Source organism: Microcaecilia unicolor, chromosome 9 (assembly GCF_901765095.1).
Source record: "Microcaecilia unicolor chromosome 9, aMicUni1.1, whole genome shotgun sequence".
NCBI classification, from domain to species: domain Eukaryota; kingdom Metazoa; phylum Chordata; class Amphibia; order Gymnophiona; family Siphonopidae; genus Microcaecilia; species Microcaecilia unicolor.
The window spans coordinates 212130309-212153316 of record NC_044039.1 but is presented as its reverse complement, the minus strand read 5'-3'; the positions used below and the strand labels follow the sequence as shown (position 1 = coordinate 212153316).

General features: G+C 50.1%; 1 protein-coding gene across 2 annotated transcripts in view; it reads right to left on the bottom strand.

Moving 5' to 3' along the window:
- Positions 1 to 23008, bottom strand: part of KCNK10 (potassium two pore domain channel subfamily K member 10) — a 76752-nt gene that overhangs the window by 29818 nt on the left and 23926 nt on the right. The window contains exons 2-5 of one of the 2 annotated variants that reach the window (XM_030214567.1): positions 22495 to 22612; positions 20014 to 20174; positions 12395 to 12404; positions 9187 to 9363 (exon numbers count right to left, since the gene is read on the bottom strand). In XM_030214567.1, the coding sequence (XP_030070427.1) occupies positions 9187 to 9363; positions 12395 to 12404; positions 20014 to 20174; positions 22495 to 22612 (466 nt within the window). Of the gene's footprint in view, positions 1 to 9186; positions 9374 to 12394; positions 12405 to 20013; positions 20175 to 22494; positions 22613 to 23008 lie in introns of both variants that reach the window. The other variant, XM_030214566.1, reaches the window with a different exon arrangement.

The window sequence follows — 23008 nt, the reverse complement described above, 5'->3', positions numbered from 1 at the left end:
CCACGAAGGGACACTCTGCCCAGCTCACCACCGCCGAAACGGGGGAGGGGAATTAACCCAGCTCATCCCCACACAAGTGGGGGAGGGGAATCCGTCCAGCTCATCCCCGCGGAGCGGGGGAGGGACACCACACCCGCCGATGCGGGGGGATCTGGCTTATCCTGCAACCGCAACCGCGGGAGGAGCTGACTGACCCTAACACCGCCGAAGCGGGAAGGGTACAAAGCTGCCCTACAGCCGCACGAAGCGGGAGGGAGTGCCGGCAGAATTTATGTCTCAATCCAGCCCCGTAAAACGGAGGGGAGAGGAATGCAGCAGCTCACTGTAACACAAACTCGTCTCAACTCTTGAAGAATCCAAGTGAAAAAACTTGAACACGAAGTCTTTCTGAAGAAACTGAAGACAAAACTTGAACCTGAAATGCAACCAGAATAAAAACAGTACAGATATCTGGGAGGGGCTATGGATTGATCAGCTATGATTAATGGAAAGAAAATTATCAGGTATGATTATACATAATTTTACCTTCCATATCATCAAGCTGATCAATCCATAGACTGGTGGGATGTACCGAAGCAGTACTCACCCAGGGCGGGACATTGAAATCCCTGACCTCAACACTGAAGCTCCAAACCGGGCCTCCGCCCGTGCAGCCACAGTCAAACGGTAATGCTTGGAGAATGTATGAGCCGAAGCCCAAGTTGCCGCCTTGCATATCTCTTCCAAGGAGACGGACCCGGCCTCTGCCATCGAGGTCGCCTGAGCTCTCGTGGAGTGAGCCTTCAGCTGGATAGGCGGCACCTTCCCTGCGGCCACATAAGCCGCTGCAATGGCTTCCTTGACCCATCTTGCCACTGTAGGCTTAGCAGCCTGCAGACCCTTACGAGGACCTGTAAACAGGACAAACAGATGATCCGATTTCCGGAAATCATTGGTCACTTCCAAGTATCTGATGATGACTCGTCTCACATCCAGATATTTAAGAGCAGAGTACTCCTCTGGGTAGTCCTCCCTCCGAAAGGAAGGGAGACAGAGCTGCTGATTCACATGGAAGCGAGAAACAATCTTGGGCAGGAAGGAAGGCACTGTGCGAATAGTCACTCCTGCTCAGTGAACTGCAGAAAAGGCTCTCGACATGAGAGCGCCTGGAGCTCGGAAACTCTTCTGGCTGAAGTGATAGCCACCAAAAAGACTGCTTTCAACGTCAGGTCTTTCAGAGATGCCCTCGACAAGGGTTCAAAAGGCGGCTTCTGCAAGGCTCTTAACACCAGGTTGAGATTCCACGCAGGCACCACTGAGTGCAGAGGAGGGCGCAGGTGATTAACTCCCTTGAGAAAGCGCACCACATCTGGCTGCGAAGCCAGGGAAGCACCCTTCAGGCGGCCCCTGAAGCAAGCCAGAGCCGCTACCTGGACTTTAAGGGAACTGAGCGACAGGCCTTTCTCCAGACCTTCTTGCAGGAACGCCAACACTGAAGAAATTGGAGCAGTGAAGGGAGAAAGTGAGCCTGCTTCACACCACGCTGCAAAGATACGCCAAACCCTGGCGTAAGCAGTAGAAGTAGAGCGCTTCCTCGCTCTTAGCATAGTGGCAATGACCTTGTCTGAGAAGCCCTTCTTCCTCAGACGCTGCCGCTCAATAGCCAGGCCGTAAGACCAAAGGGGGAGGGATCCTCCATCACCACGGGACCCTGATGTAACAGGCCCTGCTCCACTGAGAGCCGCAGAGGATCGTCGACTGAGAGCCTGATCAAGTCCGCATACCAGGGACGTCTGGGCCAATCCGGACCCACCAGGATTACCCTGCCGGGATGCTTTGCCACCCGGTCTAGCACCCTGCCCAACATGGGCCAGGGCGGGAACACATAGAGAAGCTCTTGTGTCGGCCACTGTTGGAGAAGAGCATCTACTCCCAGGGATCGAGGGTCCCGTCCTCTGCTGAAAAAGCGCGGCACTTGGCAATTGGCCGATGACGCCAACAGATCTAGGCTCGGCTGGCCCCAGTGCTTCGTGATGTCCAAGAACGCCTGAGCAGATAGTTGCCACTCTCCGGGCTCCAAGGTATGGCGACTGAGAAAGTCCGCCTTGACATTCATGACTCCGGCAATGTGGGCCGCTGAAAGCTGCTCCAGGTTCGCTTCCGCCCACTGGCATAGACTCATAGCCTCCTTGGCTAGAGGGGCGCTCTTGGTACCTCCCTGGCGGTTGATATAAGCCACAGCCGTGGCATTGTCCGACAGGACCCGTACAGGCTTCAACACCAGTACCGGGATGAACTCCAAAAACACCAACCGAATGGCTCTGAGTTCCAGGAGGTTGATAGACCACTTGCCTCTGCAGGAGACCAGAGCCCCTGCGCTGTCCTTCCCAAGCATTGGGCTCCCCAGCCCATCAAAGAGGCGTCTGTCGTGACGACAATCCACTCCGGGGTCACCAGAGGCATTCCTGCAGACAACTTGACTGTCTGCGTCCACCAGCTCAGCGCCTTGCGCACTGCTGGGTCCAAGGGAAGGCGCACAGCATAATCCTCCGACATCGGAGTCCAGCGCAACAGCAGAGATAGCTGTAGTGGTCTCATATGAGCCCTGGCTCAGGGCACTACTTCCATCGTGGCCGTCATAGAGCCCAACAGCTGCACGTAGTCCGAAGCCCGAATAGGAGAGGCTACTAGGAACTAGTCCACCTGAGCCTGAAGCTTGACAATCCGATTGTCTGGCAGGAACACTCTGCCCACTTGGGTGTCGAATCGAACTCCCAGATACTCCAGGGACTGAGTCGGGCGCAGCTGGCTCTTCTTCCAGTTGATGATCCATCCTAGGGAGCTCAAAAGAGCAACTACCCGGTCCATAGCTTGCCGCACTCTGCATAAGAGGGGGCTCGGATCAACCAGTCGTCCAGATAAGGATGGACTTGTACTTCTTCCTTTAGCAGGAAGGCCGCTATGACCCCCATTACTTTGGAAAAGGTCCGCGGAGCAGTAGCCAACCCGAAAGGGAGGGCTCTGAACTGGAAGTGTCGTCTCAGGACTGTAAAACGCAGAAAGCGTTGGAGAGGAGGCCAGATGGGAATATGCAGGTACGCTTCCTAGATGCCCAAGGAAGCCAAGAACTCTCCTGCCTTCACTGCCGCTATAACAGAGCGGAGAGTCTCCACTTTCAAGGCCCGATTGACCCCTTTGAGGTCGAGGATAGGCCGGACAGAATCTCCTTTCTTTGGTACCACAAAGTAAATGGAGTAACGTCCCTTGCCAATCTGATTTTTTGGCACCGGAACGACCGCACCCAGGCGGATCAGGTTGTCCAAGGTCTGCTGCACTGCCACAGCTTTGACCGGAGACTTGCAGGGAGAGAGTACAAACCCGTCTCTTAAGGGTCGGCAGAACTCTAGCTTGTAGCCGTCTCTGATGACTTCCAGCACCCAAGCTTGTGAAGTTACTGTGGTCCGCTCACCCAGAAACGAGGACAGCCGTCCTCCAATCTGCACTGGGGCGTGGACCAAGGCCCCGTCACTGGGTACGAGACCCTGGGGGAGGACCGGAGGGAGCACCTCGGGGACGGCGGTCTCTGCGAAATGAATGCTGCTTGGGGGAGAAAAACCTCTTGAAGGAAGAGGGGGCAGAGGAGCCCGACCTGCCCGGGCGGTACCGACGGGCTTCCTGAAACCGTCCTCTGGAGGTACCGGGACGAGTACTAGCCCGAGCCCTGACCTCTGGTAACTTCTGCCCTTAGACGTGCCGAGATCGGTCACGATTTTGTCCAGCTCGACCCCAAAGAGCAGCTTGCCTTTAAAAGGCAATCTAGCCAGGCGGGATTTAGAGGCGTGGTCAGCAGACCAATGTTTCAGCCAAAGCCACCGCCGCGCAGAGACTGTCTGAGCAATGCCTTTAGCTGAGGCTCTCAAGACATCATACAGCAAGTCTGCCAAATAGGCTAGGCCCGATTCCAGGGCCGGCCAATCAACCCTCAAGGAATGATCCGAGGGGGAAGCCCGCTGCACCATAGTCAGGCACGCCCTGGCCACATAGGAACCGCAAACCGAGGCCTGCAAACTTAAAGCAGTTGCCTCAAAGGACGACCTTAAGGCCGCCTCCAATCTTCTGTCTTGGGCGTCCTTTAGGGCCGTGCCACCTTCCACCGGCAAAGCCGTTTTCTTAGTCACCGCAGTGATTAAAGAATCCACAGTAGGCCACAGATAGGCCTCACGTTCACTTTCAGGTAAAGGATAGAGGCGGGACATAGCCCTAGCCACCTTGAGGCTCGCTTTCGGGACATCCCATTGAGCCGAAATTAAGGTGTGCATGGCATCATGCACGTGGAAGGTTCTAGGCGGGCGCTTCGTCCCCAGCATAATGGCAGAGCCAACAGGGGCTGAGGGAGAGACGTCCTCCGGAGAGAAAATCTTCAAAATGCCCATGGCCTGCACTAACAGGTTGGGCAAATCCTCTGGGCTAAACGCGCTGCAGAGGGGTCATCCGCTCCATCCGAGCGGGGATCCGTCTCCTCCAAGGAATCCGCAAAGGACCGTTGGGAGACCTCAGACACGCTGCCCTCATCTACATCGGAGGAGACACAGTCCTCCAAGCCCTGGAAATCAACCCGAGGGCGTTTACCTCTGGGAACCTCAACCTCTTTATCAGAAGAGGGAGCAGGGGCAGCGTTGTGCATGAGGAAAGCCTGATGCAGCAGCAAAACAAACTCGGGGGAGAAACCCCCCAGACTGTGCACTTCCGCAGCCTGGGCAACAGCCCTAGACGCACCCTCAACCGGCGCTCGCAAGAGCGGGGGAGAAACATGCTGCGCATCCAAAATGGCGTCCGGCGCGACACTCCGCGAAGGAGCCGCGCGGGAAGAGCGGCGCTTACTTTAGCCGCTTTGTGCCCTCGCCCAAATTAAGGGCGTTCATGGCATTAATGTCTCCAACCTCAAGGGCGGCCCCGAAGAAGCCGTCCGAGCCGCGTGGCCGGCCAAGATGGCGGAGGCGAGGAGCGGGGGATGGGCGTTTATGGCGGGAAAAACCGCCACGCCGGAGGAAGGACCGGGACATTCATCGGTCACGAAACTGTCACCCAACAAGGGCGAATCAGGCTGTAAGACCCCCGCATCCCCTCTAGAAGCGCTCAAGCGATCCGGGGAGCGACCCTTTGCGCCCTCGCCCTCCGACGCCATATGCCACGAGGAGAAGAATCGGGGAACCCCCTGCCCGCTATAAAAAGGTAAAAATTACCTGCTTGCCGCTCCGAGCTGTAACGAACTGGTGTCCCAGTGAGTAGCTGCAATGAACGTTTAAATAAACGTCGAAATAAACGCCTTTAAGGACGTTTAAAATTTTTTTTTTTTTTTAAACGGAGCCAGCAGGAGGGGGGAGAAAAGGAGGGACCTGGCACCACCAGGTTTGCACTTGCTCAAAAGAGCCCTCAACCCCAGGCCTCAACAAAACCTAAGGATTAGGCTTGGAGGCCTAGCCAGAGCTGCTGCTGTGTGTGACCACCCCCTGCTGAGATAGAGAACATACTGAGGAGTTTCCGGCAGCACATGACCACATATAGGGAGGCAAAAGTTTGCTCTCTATCTCCACCTGCTGGTAGATGGACACAACCCACCAGTCTATGGATTGATCAGCTTGATGATATGGAAAATGAAAATTGCCGCTCGCCCATTTTGGGTTTGAGACCTTACCACTCAGCCATTGACCTAGCGGTAAATTCTCACACTGTAACCGTGCGGTAATGGCCTAAGCCACTTAGCGCAAGTAGCTGACACGTGCCAGAAAATAAAAAATATTATCAGGCGCGCGTAGCGGACACGTGCCAAAAATTAATGTACCGCAAGGGCCACATGGTAGCCGTGCAGGAACTCCATTTTGGCATGCATTGAGCACGCGTGGACACTTACGCGGCTTAGTAAAATGGCCCCTAATAGTTTATGCATGGATCTGGGATCCGCACCCACATTTGGGTGACCCATTCAGAATCCAGGGGTTAGTGTTCATCTGCTGTCACCAGGGGCATAGCCAGACTTCGGTGAGAGGGGGGGGTCCAGAGCCCAAGGTGAGGGGGCACATTTTAGCCCCCCCCCCCGGCACCGCCAACTCTCGCCATTTCTCCCCCCCGCCGCCACCACCACCTTTGACTTCCCCCCCCCCCCCGGCGTCAACCCTTTCGACTCCCTCTTCCCGCCGCTGGGTACCTTTCCCGATGTCCTCTTCTCCGGCGCAGCCGCGTTGCTGATCTGCAAGGGCAGGCTTCTGTTTCTATGAGTCTGACACAGACTCACAGAAACAGAAGTCTGCCCTTGCAGATCAGCAACGCGGCCGCGCCAGAGAAGAGGAACGTGCAGGACGTCAGATTCACAGAAACAGAAGTCTGCCCTTGCAGATCAGCAATGCGGCCGCGCCGGGGAAGAGGACTTCAACCCCCGCCGGCAAAGGTACCTGCCGGCGGCGGCGAGGGGGGGGGGTCGAAGGGGTTGGCGGCGAGGGGGGCAGGGCCAAATCTACGGGGGCCCACGCCCCCGTGGCCCCACGTAGCTACACCCCTGGCTGTCACTAAACTGTATTACTATGAACAGTGGCAGGCGCATTGGAGCAGAACCTTCTACAAGACTGCCCCCAGAATGAAGTAGTTCATGTCTTATTAATCCAGTGCAGCACATTAGAGGCTTTATCAAGGCGACGCGGAAAAACCACCAGTACAATTCGGAAGTCTTGAATTCAAAAGGAAATTCATTTACTTCATGCATAATTCATAACATGATAAGGACAATAAGAGTCAGCAGGAGGGAGAAGAGAGGCAGAGAGTCTGTGTGATAGAGAGAGAGAGACAGAAAGAAAGAGAAAGGGATGAAAAATAGAGAACGGCAGAGAAAAGAAAAGGCATCGAATAAAGAAGAGATAGAATAACTGAGATATGGAGAGCAGGGGCGTATCTGCGTGGGGCCTCAGGGGCCTGGGCCCCCGCAGATTTTGCCCTGGACCCCCCTACCGCCATCAACCCTCCCCCGCTGCCGTTCTTACTTTTGCTGGCGGGGGACCCCAACCCCCCGCCAGCCGAGGTCTGCTTCCACCTGCCGCTGCCGTAAAAACTTCTTCTTCAGCCGGCGGGGGACCCCAAACCCCCGCCAGCCGCCCCGCGGTGTTTGAAATTCATCTTCGGCCTCCGTGGCCGTGCTGCTGTGATAGGCGCTGTTGAAATCCACTTCGGAGTCTGACGTCGTTGTACGTTGTACGTGCTGCGACGTCAGACTCCGAAGTGGATTTCAACAGCGCCTATCACAGCAGCACGGCCACGGAGGCCGAAGATGAATTTTAAACACCGCAGGGCGGCTGGCGGGGGTTTGGGGTCCCCCGCCGGCTGAAGAAGAAGTTTTTACGGCAGCGGCAGGTGGAAGCAGACCTCGGCTGGCGGGGGGTTGGGGTCCCCCGCCAGCAAAAGTAAGAACGGCAGCGGGGGAGGGTTGGCTGCGGGAGGGGGGTAGAGAGAGTCATTGGTGGCGGTGGGGGCTCGGCGGTGGGGGCTCGGCGGCGGCGGGAGGGGGGGGGCTAAAATGTGCCCCCTCCCTCTGGCTCTGGCCCCCCCTACCGCCGGAGTCCAGATAAGCCCCTGATTGGAGAGAGTAACAGATACTGAGGGCCTGGCAGAGAGCTTGGAGCATTTTGCCAGTTTGGCCGCTCCTGGCTTTTTAAATGAGCCCTAGGTGCTGCAGGTTAATAGCACTGAATGGCAACACTGACAGACCAAGTGGCTGCCAGAAAAGAGACAATTTTCTAAATACAAAATATTCAAAGAGACAGCAGTGGTGAGCAATATTTTCAGCCAGTATACATTGCAGTTAGTTCTTGAAGGGAAACCACACACATAGAGGGGCATAATCGAACGGGGCGCCCAGGTTTTCCTGAGGGCGTCCTCGCAGGACGTCCCCAAGAAGGGGCGGGGAAACCCGTATTATGGAAACAAGATGGGCGGCCATCTTTCGTTTCGATAATACGGTCGGGGACGCCCAAATCTCAACATTTAGGTCGACCTTAGAGATGGCCATCCCTAGAGATGGTCGTCTCTGATTTTCGGCGATAATGGAAACCGAGGACGCCCATCTCAGAAACGACCAAATCCAAGCCATTTGGTCGTGGGAGGAGCCAGCATTTGTAGTGCGCTGGTCCCCCTCACATGCCAGGACACCAACTGGGCACCCTAGGGGGCACTGCAGTGGACTTCAGAAAAAGCTCCCAGGTGCATAGCTCCCTTACCTTGTTTGCTAAACCCCCTCCCCACAACTGTACACCACTACCATAGCCCTTAGGGGCACCTAGATGTGGGTACAGTGGGTTTGTGGTGGGTTTTTGGAGGGTCACATTTACCACCACAAGTTTAACAGGTAGGGGTGTGAGCAAAATCTAAATAAAATAAATAAACCTAGATATGCTAACTGCTATTACCACATCCTCCAGAAATGAGTTCCATAGTTTATTCATTGAGTGAAAAAATATTTCCATTGAGTGTCCCCTGGTCTTTGTACTTTTTGAAAGCGTGAAAAATCAATTCATTTACCCACTCAGGATTTTGTAGACCTCAGTCATATCCCCCCTCAGCTCTCTCTTTTTCAAGCTGAAGTTGTACACCCAACTGCCTATATGTAGGCGCAAGCATGTACCCCAGCTTTTAACTGGCGTCAAGTGCTCCCACCTAAAGTTGGGCCTGCTACTTAAGCTCATGTACTACAACAGCAGATTTTGCAGAACTGGCATTATAAATTGCCACTTAGCGCATGCTATCCCGGCATCTAGCTTTTGGGTACCCTATATAGAATTCTCCTGACATTGCACCTTGTTCAAGAATTTTCCCGTATACAGAATTGAGATAATAATTTTGCATCGATAATTTTTTGAATAACACCCAAAGGTGGATACTTAGGCCACACCTGGGAAGTAAATAATCTTCATAAACGGATGGTATAAAAATACCGAAACATGCCAAATTACAAGGACATCCACCTGATAAAAGAGGAAACCCTCAACAACTTCTCAGAGGAGTGGACTAACTCTATTTTCTTTCAGCCTTTTACATATAAGATACAATCATTCGGCTATTGCAATTTTCACATTTCTGGATGTTGTGGGGAAGCCTTGGCCACATCACACTTCTACAGAGTTACATCGAAGGCTTCTTTCATTTTACCCACACCGAGCTGCTTACCTGCTACATAATCCCCAAAGCCAACTGTGGTAAGGGTGATGACTACAAAATAAATGGACTCCAGGGTTGTCCACCCCTCAGTGTACTGGAAGATGACAACTGGGATGGTGACAAAGACCACGCAGCCTAAAAGGATGAAGAGGATGGTGGAAATCACACGGATCTTCGTCTGACTCACTTGATTTTTCTAGAGAAAGAACCAGAGAAAATGAAAATGTAACGAAATATATTGCTCACCAGTTGAACTCATTTTAGGTTATTTTTCACTGTCTCATCCAAACACCTCATTTCATCTCATTCGTCCTCTCTTGGTTTTCTTGTAGTAACATAGGATTCGAGCCAAACCACGGTGTTCATGCCCGTTCTTGACCTATCTCTTCAGTTACCCTCAGAAATCATTTCGATTCAGGTACCCTTCAGGAAACATTAACACCCCCTCCCTCCCCCATCACCCAGACTGTAAAACCCTGCCAGGTTAAAGATCATTTCTGACATATCCCATGCTTTAGCACCCTGTTTTGAAAAGAACAAAACTGAAACTGATGCGATCAGAATTGTAATCACCCAAAGCATGGAGTCTACTGTCCTGACCGTTTCGGTAAAAACCCCACCACTTACTGCTATTACCTTCTTTCCTGTGAGCGAACAAGTTGCCAACAGCTGGTCAACATCCTACGAGAAGTTACCTATCATTTGTCATTCTAAGAGCAGTGCAACCCTGACCCAAGGAAATAGGGGCAGTTGGAGTCTTTTCTATGCTTATTAGAAAGTGCAAGATTTGCCTGGGCAGGCAATCATGTTTAATATGTTAACATTTATTAAAAACTATCTCTCCTCTTGAAATGACTCAAATCAAAGCAGTTCACAGTCATAACAACAAGGAGTAAAAGAAAGAAGCAACCCCCTCCTGTCCCTCCCCCCCAATCAAGAGCTGACCGTTTTCCTGGACCCCCCCCCCAAACAAGAGCAGCACCCCTTTCAATCCCCCCCCCAAACAAGAGTAACGCCCCCTTCTCAAAACCCCCTTCACCAGAACTGCCCCACCAAAGAATGTCCCCACTCAAAGGCCCCCCACCCCCTCTAGGCTTCCGTAACAATCCTTGGTATTCCACTCCTACCCATGGCAGCTCCAGTATTATAATAAGGGGATGGGACAAGTTTTGAAGGGAACTTGCCAGGTGTATAAAACCCTGTGTACAGGTCATAGTCTTGTCTTTGGCTCCTGCCTCCCCGGCCACTGACCTGTATGTGAGAGGAGATCCCATCCAGCCTTCATGCCCTAGCCTAGTATAGAAGACAGTTCACGCTTCCCCCACCAGAACAGCTAGGATATACCTAGGAGCAACCAGCAGGAACCACAGCCTCTTAAGCTCCGTACTGTCACTGGGATAGCAGGAACGGACGCATACTTTTTCTTGAAAATTAGGAACAAGGTCTTTGCACCTAAGCGAGGAGTTTGAAATTTGCAAGCTGATGATTTTATACTCTTCTTGTTTCTGAAAGTCTGTCTTCAAGTGTGGCTTATCCTCTTGCCTGGAGCATGGACAGTATTCAAAGACTATATTTCCCACAAACAAATAACTGTATTGTGTATCAATGGGTTTTGTAGTGCTTAAAAAGAACGTTGTTGCATGGAATCTTATTGTATTGCAACACTCAGAACATACATCAGATCTCAAGAAGTGCTGTGGTAGGATAAATTTATATGTTATAAATCTGCAACTTTGTGCCCCATTCTGAAAAAAATCACCATTTCCACCTCTCTCCTCTCTGTCTTGCTGCTAGCCAGTGCCTGAGTAACAATACTTAGAACATTGTTAGCATGTATTATTTGGTTCTAGCCAGGGCCGCCGAGAGACTAGCCTGGGCCCGGGACAAGGCTGCCCCACCTCTGCCCCCCTCCACGCTTTCCCACCTCCACCCCCCTGCTGCTGCCACACCCCCCCCCCCCCCCGTCGCTCCCCCCGCCACTGCAGTCCGCGGTCTCACCTACCTGCCTCCACGGCTCCGGGCCCCTGCATTCAAAGCATCAGTCGCAGATCGCCTCTCTTCTGGCCTTCCCTCCCTGTGTCCCGCCCTCGTCTGATGTAACTTCCGGTTTCTGCGAGGGCGGGACACAGGGAGGGAAGGCCCGAAGGGAGGTGATCTGTGACTGCCGCTTCGAATGCAGGGGCCTGTAGCCGAGGAGGCAGGCAGGTGAGACCGGGGACTACAGCGCTGGCGGCCTGACCCCAGCGCTGGGCCCCCCTTGGAGGCCCGGGCCCAGGAAATTTTGCCCCCCCCTGCCCACCCCCCACTCGGCGGCCCTAGTTCTAGCAGGGAAGCAACTCTTTGCCAATTAATCCTCAAGATTCTATCAATAGAGCACATATTGCATGCAAAATTGTGAACTATGCTCAGGTAAGCATGCAACTAAGGGTTTCTTTTACTAAGCGGTGGTAAGCCCAATGCGGGCTTACCGCTTGCTATATAGGAAGTACTGCCGGGCTACCATAGCAGCCTGGTGGTACTCCCCACCCCTAGCATGACGTCATTTCCTGAGCTACAAAATTGTATTTATTTTTGTAGTGCCGGAGTGTACCTGGCGGTAATCAGGCAGCAGTTACCACTGGGTTAGCGCAGGAGCCCTTACCACCACCTCAATGGGTGACGATAAGGGCTCACCCCCGAAATGGCCACACGGCACGTGCTTTACCTGCCATACAGCCATTTCCTGTAGGAAAGCGAGACTTTCCTTGTACCAGCTGCAGTAAAAAGGAGCCTCCGCATGCATGAAAACATGTACCAACACCAGCGCAGGCCCCCCCGTTTGCCACAGCTTGGTAAAAGGGGCCCTAAGTTGGCTAACGAGCCAATTAGTGCTAATAAGCGAGTGCTAGCAATCAATTATTGATGTATTTATTTATTTTTAGTACATTTATACCCCACATTTTCCCACTAGAGCGGGCACAATGCGGCTTACGGGGTTACATAAGCTTACAACTCAATGAGGGTAATGATACAAATAGACAGAAAAACGGGTTGAACATGAAGATAATAAAGGGTGCAAGACGAGGTTGATGCAGTCGGTGGTAAAACAGGTGTAGTCAAAATGGAGAAGGTGAGGACTGAATGCTATTGGTTGGATAAGCTTTCTCGAATAAAAATGTCTTTAAAGATTTCTTAAAAAGCTGGTGGTCGTCAATCTCTTTGAGATATCTGGGTAGACCGTTCCAAGACTGCGGACTGACGTAGGAGGAGGAGGAGGAAAAGAGTCATTTATATTTAACAGACTTGCAGCTTGGATAGTGTAGGTTAAGGTAGGAACGAGAAGTCACTGAAGCATTTCTGAAAGGAAGATCTATCAAATCCAGCATGTAGGCAGGGGCTTCCTCATATATTATCTTGTGAGTCAATGAGCAGATTTTAAAGGTAATTTTATTGATGTTAATTGGCAACATTTTTGATTTGCGTGCGTACCTTGCTAGGCTATTCTATAAAGATCCGCAGGCAAATTTTATGGCATGCAACTCAAAAGAAGCATAGCCATGGGACGGGCATGGGGAGGTCAGGGGTATTCACTAAAATGTATGAGGTATTACTGAATACCAGGAATCTGCACCTTACTTGCGCGCCAGGATTTACACCAGGTTTCAGTTGGTGTAAATCCTTGTGCCCAAAATTTGGTGCAGAAATCAGCTCTAAGCACTATTCTATAAACGGCGTGTGCAAACTCAGAGCACCGTTTATAGAATAACGTTCTGCGTGAATTTTTTTTTCACTGCCATTTACTAAGTCTAGGTCAATGTTTCTTGCATGGTATGCAGAGGGATGTGTTTCGCTGAGTTCTTCAATGGCAACTATAATAGTTCAAAAATGCATTCAGGCAGGTTATTCATATACAGGACCCAGAAATGTCATATGCTTACCAGAAAAAGATATTTTCCCCGCGAAGGGGCGGGGAAACCCGTATTATCAAAACAAGATGGACATCCATCTTTCATATCGATAATACGGTCGGGGATGCCCAAATCTCAACATTTAGGTCGATCTTAGAGATGGTCGACCTAAATGTTCAGGTGGTTGACCTTAGAGATGGTCGCCCCAGGTTTTTGGCCATAATGGAAACCGAGGACGCCCATCTCAGAAACAACCAAATCCAAGCCCTTTGGTCGTGAAAGGACCCAGCATTCGTAATGCACTGGTCCCCCTGACATGCCAGGACACCAACCGGGCACCCTAGGGGGCACTGCAGTGGACTTCAGAAATTGCTCCCAGGTACATAGCTCCCTTACCTTGTGTGCTGAGCCCCCCAACCCCCAACCCCCCCCCCCCCAAAAAAAAACCCACTCCACACAACTGTACACCACTACCATAGCCCTTAGGGATGAAAGGGGGCACCTACATGTGGGTACAGTGGGTTTGTGGTGGGTTTCGGAGGGCTCACATTTACTACCACATGTGTAACAGGTAGGGGAGGATGAGCCTGGGTCCGCCTGCCTGAAGTGCACTGCACCCACTAAAAACTGCTCCAGGGACCTGCATACTGCTGTGATGGAGCTGGGTATGACATTTGAGGCTGGCATAGAGGCTGGAAAAATGTTTTTTAATTTTTGGGGGTGGGGGGGTGGGAGGGGGTTGGTGACCACTGGGGGAGTTAAGCGGAGGTCATCCCTGATTCCCTCCGGTGGTCATCTGGTCAGTTCAGGCACCTTTTCGAGGCTTGGTCGTGAAAAAAAATGGACCGAGTAAAGTCGGCCAAATGCTCGTCAGGGACGCCCTTCTTTTTTCCATTATCGGCCGAGGACCCCCATCTCTTAATCACGCCCCAGTCCCGCCTTCGGTACGGTGCCAACATGCCCCCGTGAACTTCGGTCGTCCCCGCGACGGAAAGCAGTTGAGGACGCCCAAAATTGGCTTTCGATTGTGCCGATTTGGGCGACCCTGAGAGAAGGACGCCCATCTCCCGATTTGTCTCGGAAGATGGGCGCCCTTCTCTTTCGAAAATGCCCCTGAGAGGGAGCAAAAAACATCTTTTGTTTGCATCATGCCAATTGGAATGATTACAAAGAAGAGAAATACTGCCTGTTCCTTTTCCCACCTGTAATTCCCATTAAACTTCATGCAACTGTGGATTAATTATCTGTGAGACACTCATTAAACAAGAGATTACAGTATGTCCTAGAGAGAGTGGCAGCTTAAATGCAAATGAAATCAATATAATCCGCTGATCAAAGCACATTAGTTAAGGCTTGTTGCAGAGACTGTATTGACTGACCTGTACACAAAGCAGTACTGAACATGGAGATGGACCATCATTGTTCTCTCTAAGCCAGTGTTTCCCAAGTTAGGCCTGGAGTACCCCCTTGCCAGTCAGGTTTTCAGGATATCGGCAAGGAATATGCATGATACTGATTTGCTTACACTGCCTCCATTGTATGCAAATCTCTTTCATGCATATTATGATAAGGCAGGTAAACATGACCCTAGACAGAAGCAGCCAACCCTAGAACTACCATACCCAGAATCCCTTGGGAGACTGAAAGAGAGGGGTGGACCCAACAACATGGACGGGACCTCTAACATTAGCAGGAATGGAAGCAACTCCAGTACCCTAGACAGAAGCAGCCAACTCTAGAGCTACCATACCCAGAATCTCTTGGGAGACTGAAAGAGAGGGGTGGACCCAACAACATGGACGGGACCTCTAACATTAGCAGGAATGGAAGCAACTCCAGTACCCTAGACAGAAGCAGCCAACCCTAGAGCTACCATACCCAGAATCCCTTGGGAGACTGAAAGAGAGGGGTGGACCCAAAAACATGGACGGGACCTCTAACATTAGCGGGAATGGAAACAACTCCAGGAAATGGGGGCCAGTTACTCCAGCTACCAGCAGAGGGAGCTGCAGTCAAGAAGCTCAATTTCCGTGGTGGCGGAATCAATATATACTACTACTTAACATTTCTAGAGCGCTACTAGGGTTACGCAGCGCTGTACAGTTTAACATATAATGCCTCCTAGCTGTGAGGAGGAGAGGGCGGCTCTCCTGAAAGCTCTCAGAAGTGTGGGAGAGGAGAAAGGCTGTGGAGAGCTAACTGAACCGATGGAGTATGTGGAAGAGGAAAAGGATTTACCTCCAGAACTTCCTTGCTTAGAGGAGCAAGCCAGCATGGACTGGGAAAATACAAAAGCAACCTTGCCAGCACTTAAAGGCAGTTGTGGGAGGCCACAGGAGTTTGTTGCTGTGGAGTGGGAGGTGAACAGCCAGTCGTGCTACAGGAGAAAAGGTGATGTGCTCATGGTTCTTTTTTTTTCCGTGAGCTTTTGAACTGAACTTTACTTAAGTTGTTGAACTGAATACTTAAGTTTGTGGACTGAACTTTAATTGAACTTGTGAGCTGAAGGGAGGGTTGGTGGTTGATTGTTTTGTGGAACTGGGGCTGCATTAAAAGGTGTTTTTATTTTTGTTTGTTTGAACTGAGTCCGGTGTAAGGTGTGGTGTTGCACCAGAACCCTGTGCCCTGAACGGGGCTTTTGGTTACAACCCCAAACACAGAATTGGAGGACCCCTTTACAATATTCATTGTGGATATCCGGAAGACGTGACTGGCAAGAAGGTACTCCGGGCCTGACTTGGAAACACTGCTGTAAGCTGAACAGGGTTCATTCGCATACATTCCTGGCAGTAGGGGGGCTATTTCAGTATCACATTTCCAATCCCAAGGGGCAGGCAAGTTACTACTACTACTACTACTTGACATTTCTATAGGGCTACTAGGGTTACGCAGCACTGTACAATTTAACAAAAAAGGGGCAGTCCCCTCCTCAAGAGAGCTTACAATCTAAAGGACGAAATGACAAGTTGGGGTAGTCTAGATTTCTTGAGTAGTGGTTAGGTGCCAAAGGCGACATTGAAGAGATGGGCTTTTAGCAGGGATTTGAAGATGGGCAGGGAAGGGGCTTGGCGTACGGGCTCAGGGAGATTATTCCACGCATGGGGTGAGGCGAGGCAGAAAGGGCGGAGCCTGGAGTTGGCGGTGGTGGAGAAGGGTACTGAAAGGAGGGATTTGTCTTGAGAGCGGAAGTTACGGGTAGGAACGTAAGGGGAGATGAGGGTAGAGAGGTAGGGAGGGGCTGCAGATCGAGTGCATTTGTACTCCCAGGAAAACTGCCTGTCCCTAGTGATTGAAAACACAATATTGAAACACCCCCCCCCCCACCCCCTCCACTGGCAGCAATGCAGTTGCAGGATTCCCACTCAGCTAAGAAGAAGGGTTTTCAAGCCAGTCAGGTTTTCAGGATACCCAGCAATGAATATGCATGAGATATATTTAGATGACTACCTCCATTCTATGCAAATGTATCTCATACATATTCATTGAATACTACAAAGCAGCACTATGAGCTAAATACTCATCAAATGTCATCAATTAAACAAACAATCTTCTCAATATAGGATGACTAAACTATTCCATATGTCTTTTCAGACTCTAGTAGAAATCACATAATATATAGAATCTATCGCACTTAACACATATAAAAGCACACAAAATGCTTATCATGATCATATCCACTGCAGATTCTCTCTGCTAATCTGATTAATTCTGATGATCGATGAGTATCAAATATCAATATTCCCTTTTCCTGATAATTATCTTCTCAACTGAAACAAATATATTCAAAAGTTGAACATGCAAAAGTCCATACTCAAGAAAAGTTCAAAACAGAAGACATTGCTGTCCTTATTGATGTTAAAGCTGGACCAAAATGTCACAATAAATCATCAATGCTCTCCTTGCTTCCAACTTTTCATCCAGAAATCACTGCTGAGGATCTTTGATGCATAGTCAAAGTAGCGTGTATGCAGCATTAACTCGGTGTCGGAGTTGGAGGTGTCCAGCAGAGAATGTTTTATATGAACGATTGATTTTCGAATGGAACAGTCGCCCCCAATCGACTTAACAAAGAGGTTGATTGGAGTCTATTAGCCTATCCCAGATGAGCATTGCTGTGATGCTAGTAGTGTTATATATTGCTCTTGCAATTGCACGTCTAGGCGTTTAAGCACAATGGCCGCCATTTTATGAAACTCATTGAGAGTCGCCAGCAGGTAAGCCAGTCGTGCGATATATTTAAATTTTGCTTTTGTATTATGTTGGATAGTGGTTGGAGTTTATACGTTGTGATGTTGATGTTTTGTTAATTTTAGCAAAGTCTCCTGATGAAGCATATAACGAAACAGGTCCTGTAGAGACCGAGTTAATGTTGCATACACGCTACTTAGACTATGCATCAAAGATCCTCAGCAGTGATTTCTGGATGAAAAGTTGGAAGCAAGGAGAGCATTGATGATCTATTGTGACATTTTGGTCCAGCTTTAACACCAATAAGGACAACAACATCTTATATTTTGAAATTTTCTTGAGTATGGACATTTGCATGTTCAAGTTTTGAATATATTTGCTTCAACTGAGAAGATAATTATCGGGGAAAGGGAATATTGATATTTGATACTCACCGATCATCAGAATTAATCAGATGACCAGAGGCAATCTGCAGTGGATATGATCATGATAAGTACTTTGTGTGCTTTTATATGTGTTATGTGTTAAATGCGATAGATTCCATATGTTATGTAATTTCTAATAAAGTTTGTCGAGATATATGGAATGGTTTAGTCATCCTATATTGAGAAGATACATATTCGTCGTGAATATCCTGAAAACCTGACTGACTAGGTCTGTCCTGTGTACTGGGTTGAGAACCCCTGGCTTAGAGGGAACAACGATGACAGGTTAACACTATTAGAATGATCCAGTCCCGGTTTTTCCCACTGCCTCTATGAACTTGTGAACTGTCTTTTCCTAGAGACATTGAAACTATAGGTCCATAGATACCAGAGGCTAAAGGATGGTGGGAAATAGACCACGGATTCCAGAAACAAGGGAAGCAAACTTGGTGCTTTAAGAAGGTTTACTGATGAAAGACTCCATAGATACCATAAACAGATTGGATTGTCAGGGTTGAGCTGGGTCAGATTGTAAACTTAGATGGACACCTGTACACAGTGGTGTAGCAAGGGGGGGGGGGGGGCGGGAGGGGCGGTCCGCCCCGGGTGTCAGCTCGGGGGGGGTGCTCCCTGCCAGCTCCCTCCCCGGGTGCAGCACGATGACATCCTCCCCCCTTGGCGCATCGACACCCCCCCGCCCCGATCCAGTGCCTACCCTCCTCCATCCAACCAGCTCCCACACCCTACCTTTAAAAAAATATCGGAATCCGGGGCGAGGCGCAGCGCCTCGCGCCTGCACGTAAAAGAAACGTGGACCGTCTCATCGGGCCTTCCCTAGCTCTATCTGTCCTGCCCTCCGCTGACACAACTTCCTATTTCCGCAAGAGCGGGACAGACAGAGCGAGAGACGGTCCACATTTCTTTTACATGCAGGCGCGAGGCGCTGCGCCTCGCCTCGGATTCCGATATTTTTTTAAAGGTAGGGTGCGGGCGCTGGTTGGACGGAGGAGGGTAGGCACTGGGTCGGGGGGGGTGTCATCATGCTGCACCCAGATGGCAAACTGCACCGCACCGGGTGGCAGCCCCCCTTGATACGCCACTGCCTGTACAGAATGGATTCATTCTATTTATTGGAGGAAAAAACACTAGAGTCAAAGCCACAAAGAATGAAAACACAGTGGCGTTCCTAGGGGGGGGGGGGGCGGTGGGGGTTCCTGTTCCGGGGCAGAGGGAACATGGAACGAACGACGGACAGGCGCGCGCGGCACCCCCCACCCCCCCAGCGGCGTGCACCCGGGCGGGGGGTTCTTTCGCGGGGGTGTGTCCTTTTGCCCGGGGGGGGGGTCGCGCTGCATCCGGGGGGGCGCTGCAGGGTGTCAGCCCCCCTAGGAACGCCACTGTGAAAACATATTGCAAATACATCTTTTTTCAGCCCAGGAGAAGGTCAAGATATAACTGTCGGCATCCAGGCTTAACAGAAGAACAAGTCTGCTTCCAGTGTCACATGCTTAGTACAGAGATGCATTCCTCCTGCTGCAAATCTTTGCCCGCTGGAAACCAGACCAGATTAAACAATATTGGCAATAAACCTGTGCCAGACTCTCGGTGTGATTGTCAGTATTATGCTTTAACTGAATTTTAAGAGTACATCTGAGAAACCCCACTGTATTAAAGTCATGAGCTAATCAGAAGCCATCATCACTTTTCGCTTTATTTATTTTAAAATAAAGAATTACGCAGAGAATCCTTTGTAAACTGAGTTCTATGTGCGGGAAAACATCTTGTGCAAGTCACGATTGATTGTAAAGGGTGAGCAACGATGACATGTGATGGATCTTGTTATTTTTGAAATGTCATTATAATTTATATGCCTTATGAAATGGAAGAAATGTAATTAAGCATTTTACATTAGATCACTCACTGAGATAGCATCGTGTGTCCATGACTCAGCATCCTTTCACACACAGTCCTGTAGCCATAAGACACTAGCCAGTGACAAGGCAGTTTTAATAATTCCTGATGATACACGGTACACTGCCGACACGCCCCCGGGGACTTTGGTCGTCCCCGTGACGGAAAGCAGTTGAGGAAGGGCCAAGTCGGCTTTTGATTATGCTGATTTGGGCGTCCTTAGGAGAAGGACGCCCATCTCCGGATTTGTGTCGGAAGATGGGCGCCCTTCTCCTTCGAAAATAAGCGGGTTTATTGTTCAGGTACCCCCCCCCCCCCCCATCTCTGTAAAACTAGGCCCTGTGTTTACTGAACATGTTCAAAAGAAGAGAAGACAGAGGATACTGCCTGAAACACGTCAGACTGAAAAAGAGAAAGCGTCTTACCCTGAACATTCTCTCCACTCTTGAAATACTTTTTCCAAAAATAGTCCCCAGCTGGTCTCCAATCCCAGCCAGGAGAAAGCCGAAGAGAGGGATACCAAAAATGGCGTACAAAATGCAGAAAATTTTCCCTCCTTCAGTGCTGGGGGCAATGTTTCCAAACCCTGTAGAGGAAAGGAGAAATCCAGTTTTGACAAACTTCCAGTGCAAAGGAAAAGAGAGAAGTAAGCAAGCTGGAAAAACAAACAAACAAGCAAGCAAAGCCTTTTGGATCAGGCCTAATGAATCTTGACTGCAAGAGAGAAGATTCTGTTAGAGATATTCTAAAGTGCTTTGAAGTTCAGAAGAAGAATTCTTACTTTTTCTAAGAGTTTTTTTCCCCATTTTGTAGCAATGTCAAGAAGACTTTGAGCTTGAGTATGTGCCTTGCACAGTGAGTATTCGAGGTGGGATTGGAACCTCATCCTCCACATTTCACCGTTCTGTATTATAAATAAGAGGTTACCCTGCCAGATTCCGTCACTTGGCTACATATTTCTAACCTAGCAACATTCCAGTCAATATTCAGCTGACGGCAATCAGCTTATTCAGGTACCGGCATTGAATATCTGGGTCAGGTGTGGCCATTGAGAGTGACCTGGGTTCTGCCATTATTCAGCAGCGGTACCCGGATAGCTATCCAGTTCATTTAGGACAGCCCTGACTGCACCCCTGGACCACGCCAGCAAGTGCCACAGTGGTCTGCCCGGATATTCAGTGGCATTATCCAGGAAACTGCTGCTGAATATCTGGGTTGGAGCCAGAGAGTGGTAGTTATCCGAGTAAGAGCCACTGCTATCCAGGTAACTCCCTTTCAATATTGCCCTCATAGTAAATGATGGCAGAATAAATGGCCCATCCAGTCTGCCTAGTCTTCCACGTAAAATAGAGCCTCGAGCCATACATAGGACTGTTTTCATACATAGTAACACTAGCTGTTGAGCCCGTAAAAACGGGCTAGTATAGGACGGGGGGGGGGGGGGGTTGAAAGGCCCCTTCTCCTCGCCGCTGCAAGGCCCCCCCCCCCGCCGCCGAGCTTGCCGCTGCCCCTCCGAGGTCACCGCTACGGCCTACCCCCCCGGAGTCGCCGCCACCCCTCCACGGGCCAGGCCCTCGCTTCGCTATTGAAACAGCGCGGGAACGCAGCACACAGCTCAGATGAGCTGCCGTCCTTCTTCTCTGCCTGTGTCCCGCCCTCGTGGGCGAGGGCGGGACACAGGCAAGGAAGGAAGGCCGACGGCAGCTCAGCTGAGCTGTGTGCTGTGCTGACGCTGTTTCTATAGCGGAGCGAGGGCCCGGCCCAGGTGGAGGGTGGGTGGCGGCGGCGACTCCGGGTGGGGGGAGTGGTGGCAGCGACCTTGGGGGGGGGGAGACCTTGGGGGTGGGGGAAGCGGTAGCGACGGCGGTTTCGTCCCTCCCCTTGCGCAGTAGAGACCCTCTCTGTCCCGCCCCCGTCATCACGTATTGACGCGGGGGCGGGACAGAGAGGGTCTTTACTGCGCATTTGCGAGTGAGTTCGGTCACTCGCCGTATATATGTTTGATAGTGACGGCAGATAAAGACCTGTAAGGTCCATCCAGTCTGCCCAACAAAATAAACTCATTTTACATGGTATGTGATACTTTATATTTATACCCGAGTTTGATTTGTCCTTGCCTTTCTCAGGGCACAAACCATAGAAGTCTGCCCAGCACTGTTCTTGTACTAAAAGTTCTGAAGATTCTGGAATCCTAAAGAGTTACAAGGTTCTGGAATCCCAATTAGTAGCAACATTCCATGTAGAACCCCAAAGAGTAACACAGTAACATAGTAAATAACGGCAGATAAAGACCTGTACAGTCCATCCAGTCTGCCCAACAAGATAAACTCATTTTACATGGTATGTGATACTTTATATGCATAACAGAGTTTGATTTGTCCTTGCCTTTCTCAGGGCCCAGACCGTAGAAGTCTGCACAGCACTCTTCTTGTATTAAGTTCTGAAGCTAACGTCGAAGCCCCTTAAAATTTTAAAATTTCAAGAGTAATTCCCTTCCTCTTTGCCTCTGGAGACAATATCTTGAAAAGAAAGATAATTAATATTCATCAGGTTTTCTTGACTCAGCATTTGTGGGGCTCTCTCTTTTCTGTTAAGATCTGGATTCTGACTGCTCTCCTAACTACCCAGCTTTTTGTTAACATTCTATAATTATCGTTGTTGGTTGTCCAGATCTTGCTACATCCAACTAAGTGGAATCGACTTTTCAGCCATTATGCTAGGGCTTACCCTGAAGAAAGCCACGGCATAATGGCTGAAATGCCAGTTCCACTTGCTCGGGCAAGGCAAGACCCGGATAACCACAACAATCATGATGCCAACCACGGAAGCCTAAGATCCTAAAATGAGTATCTCCTGAGAGACTACTAGGGATGAGTATAACAATTCAAAATTTGGAAAGCCTTTACCTATTGTCGTGATGACTGTTCCTGCAAAGAAAAAGGCACTTCCAAGATCCCAGTGGCTGCTGTTGTTAGAGTTGTTTCCAATTGGGCTGACACCTGCATTTTTAGCATCAATGGCATGCTGAAAGAAAATCGGACATCGGATATGAAGAAGACATCAAGCCAACGTTTTATTAGCTCATTATTAAACTAATCACCCTACCACCAAGGAATGCATTTAAGACTATCCCGTTCATACCTAAACCTTCATTACCCAAGCTGCAACGGTCTTAAATATAAATCCACATATGCTTCATCCTTTTCCTTTATCAGCTCACAACTATGGAATGCTTTGCCAAAAACTATAAAAACCTCTTAAGACCATCTTATTTGGAAAGGCCTACCCTAAGGACTCAGCCGGGGTCTCTACTGCTTGATATACATCAATTTTACGACATTTTTGGGCATATCCACCCTTCCCTCCTCTCCCCTGGTTTCCGTGTTCCTTTCGTTCCTTCCCCATCCTCTCCATTATTTC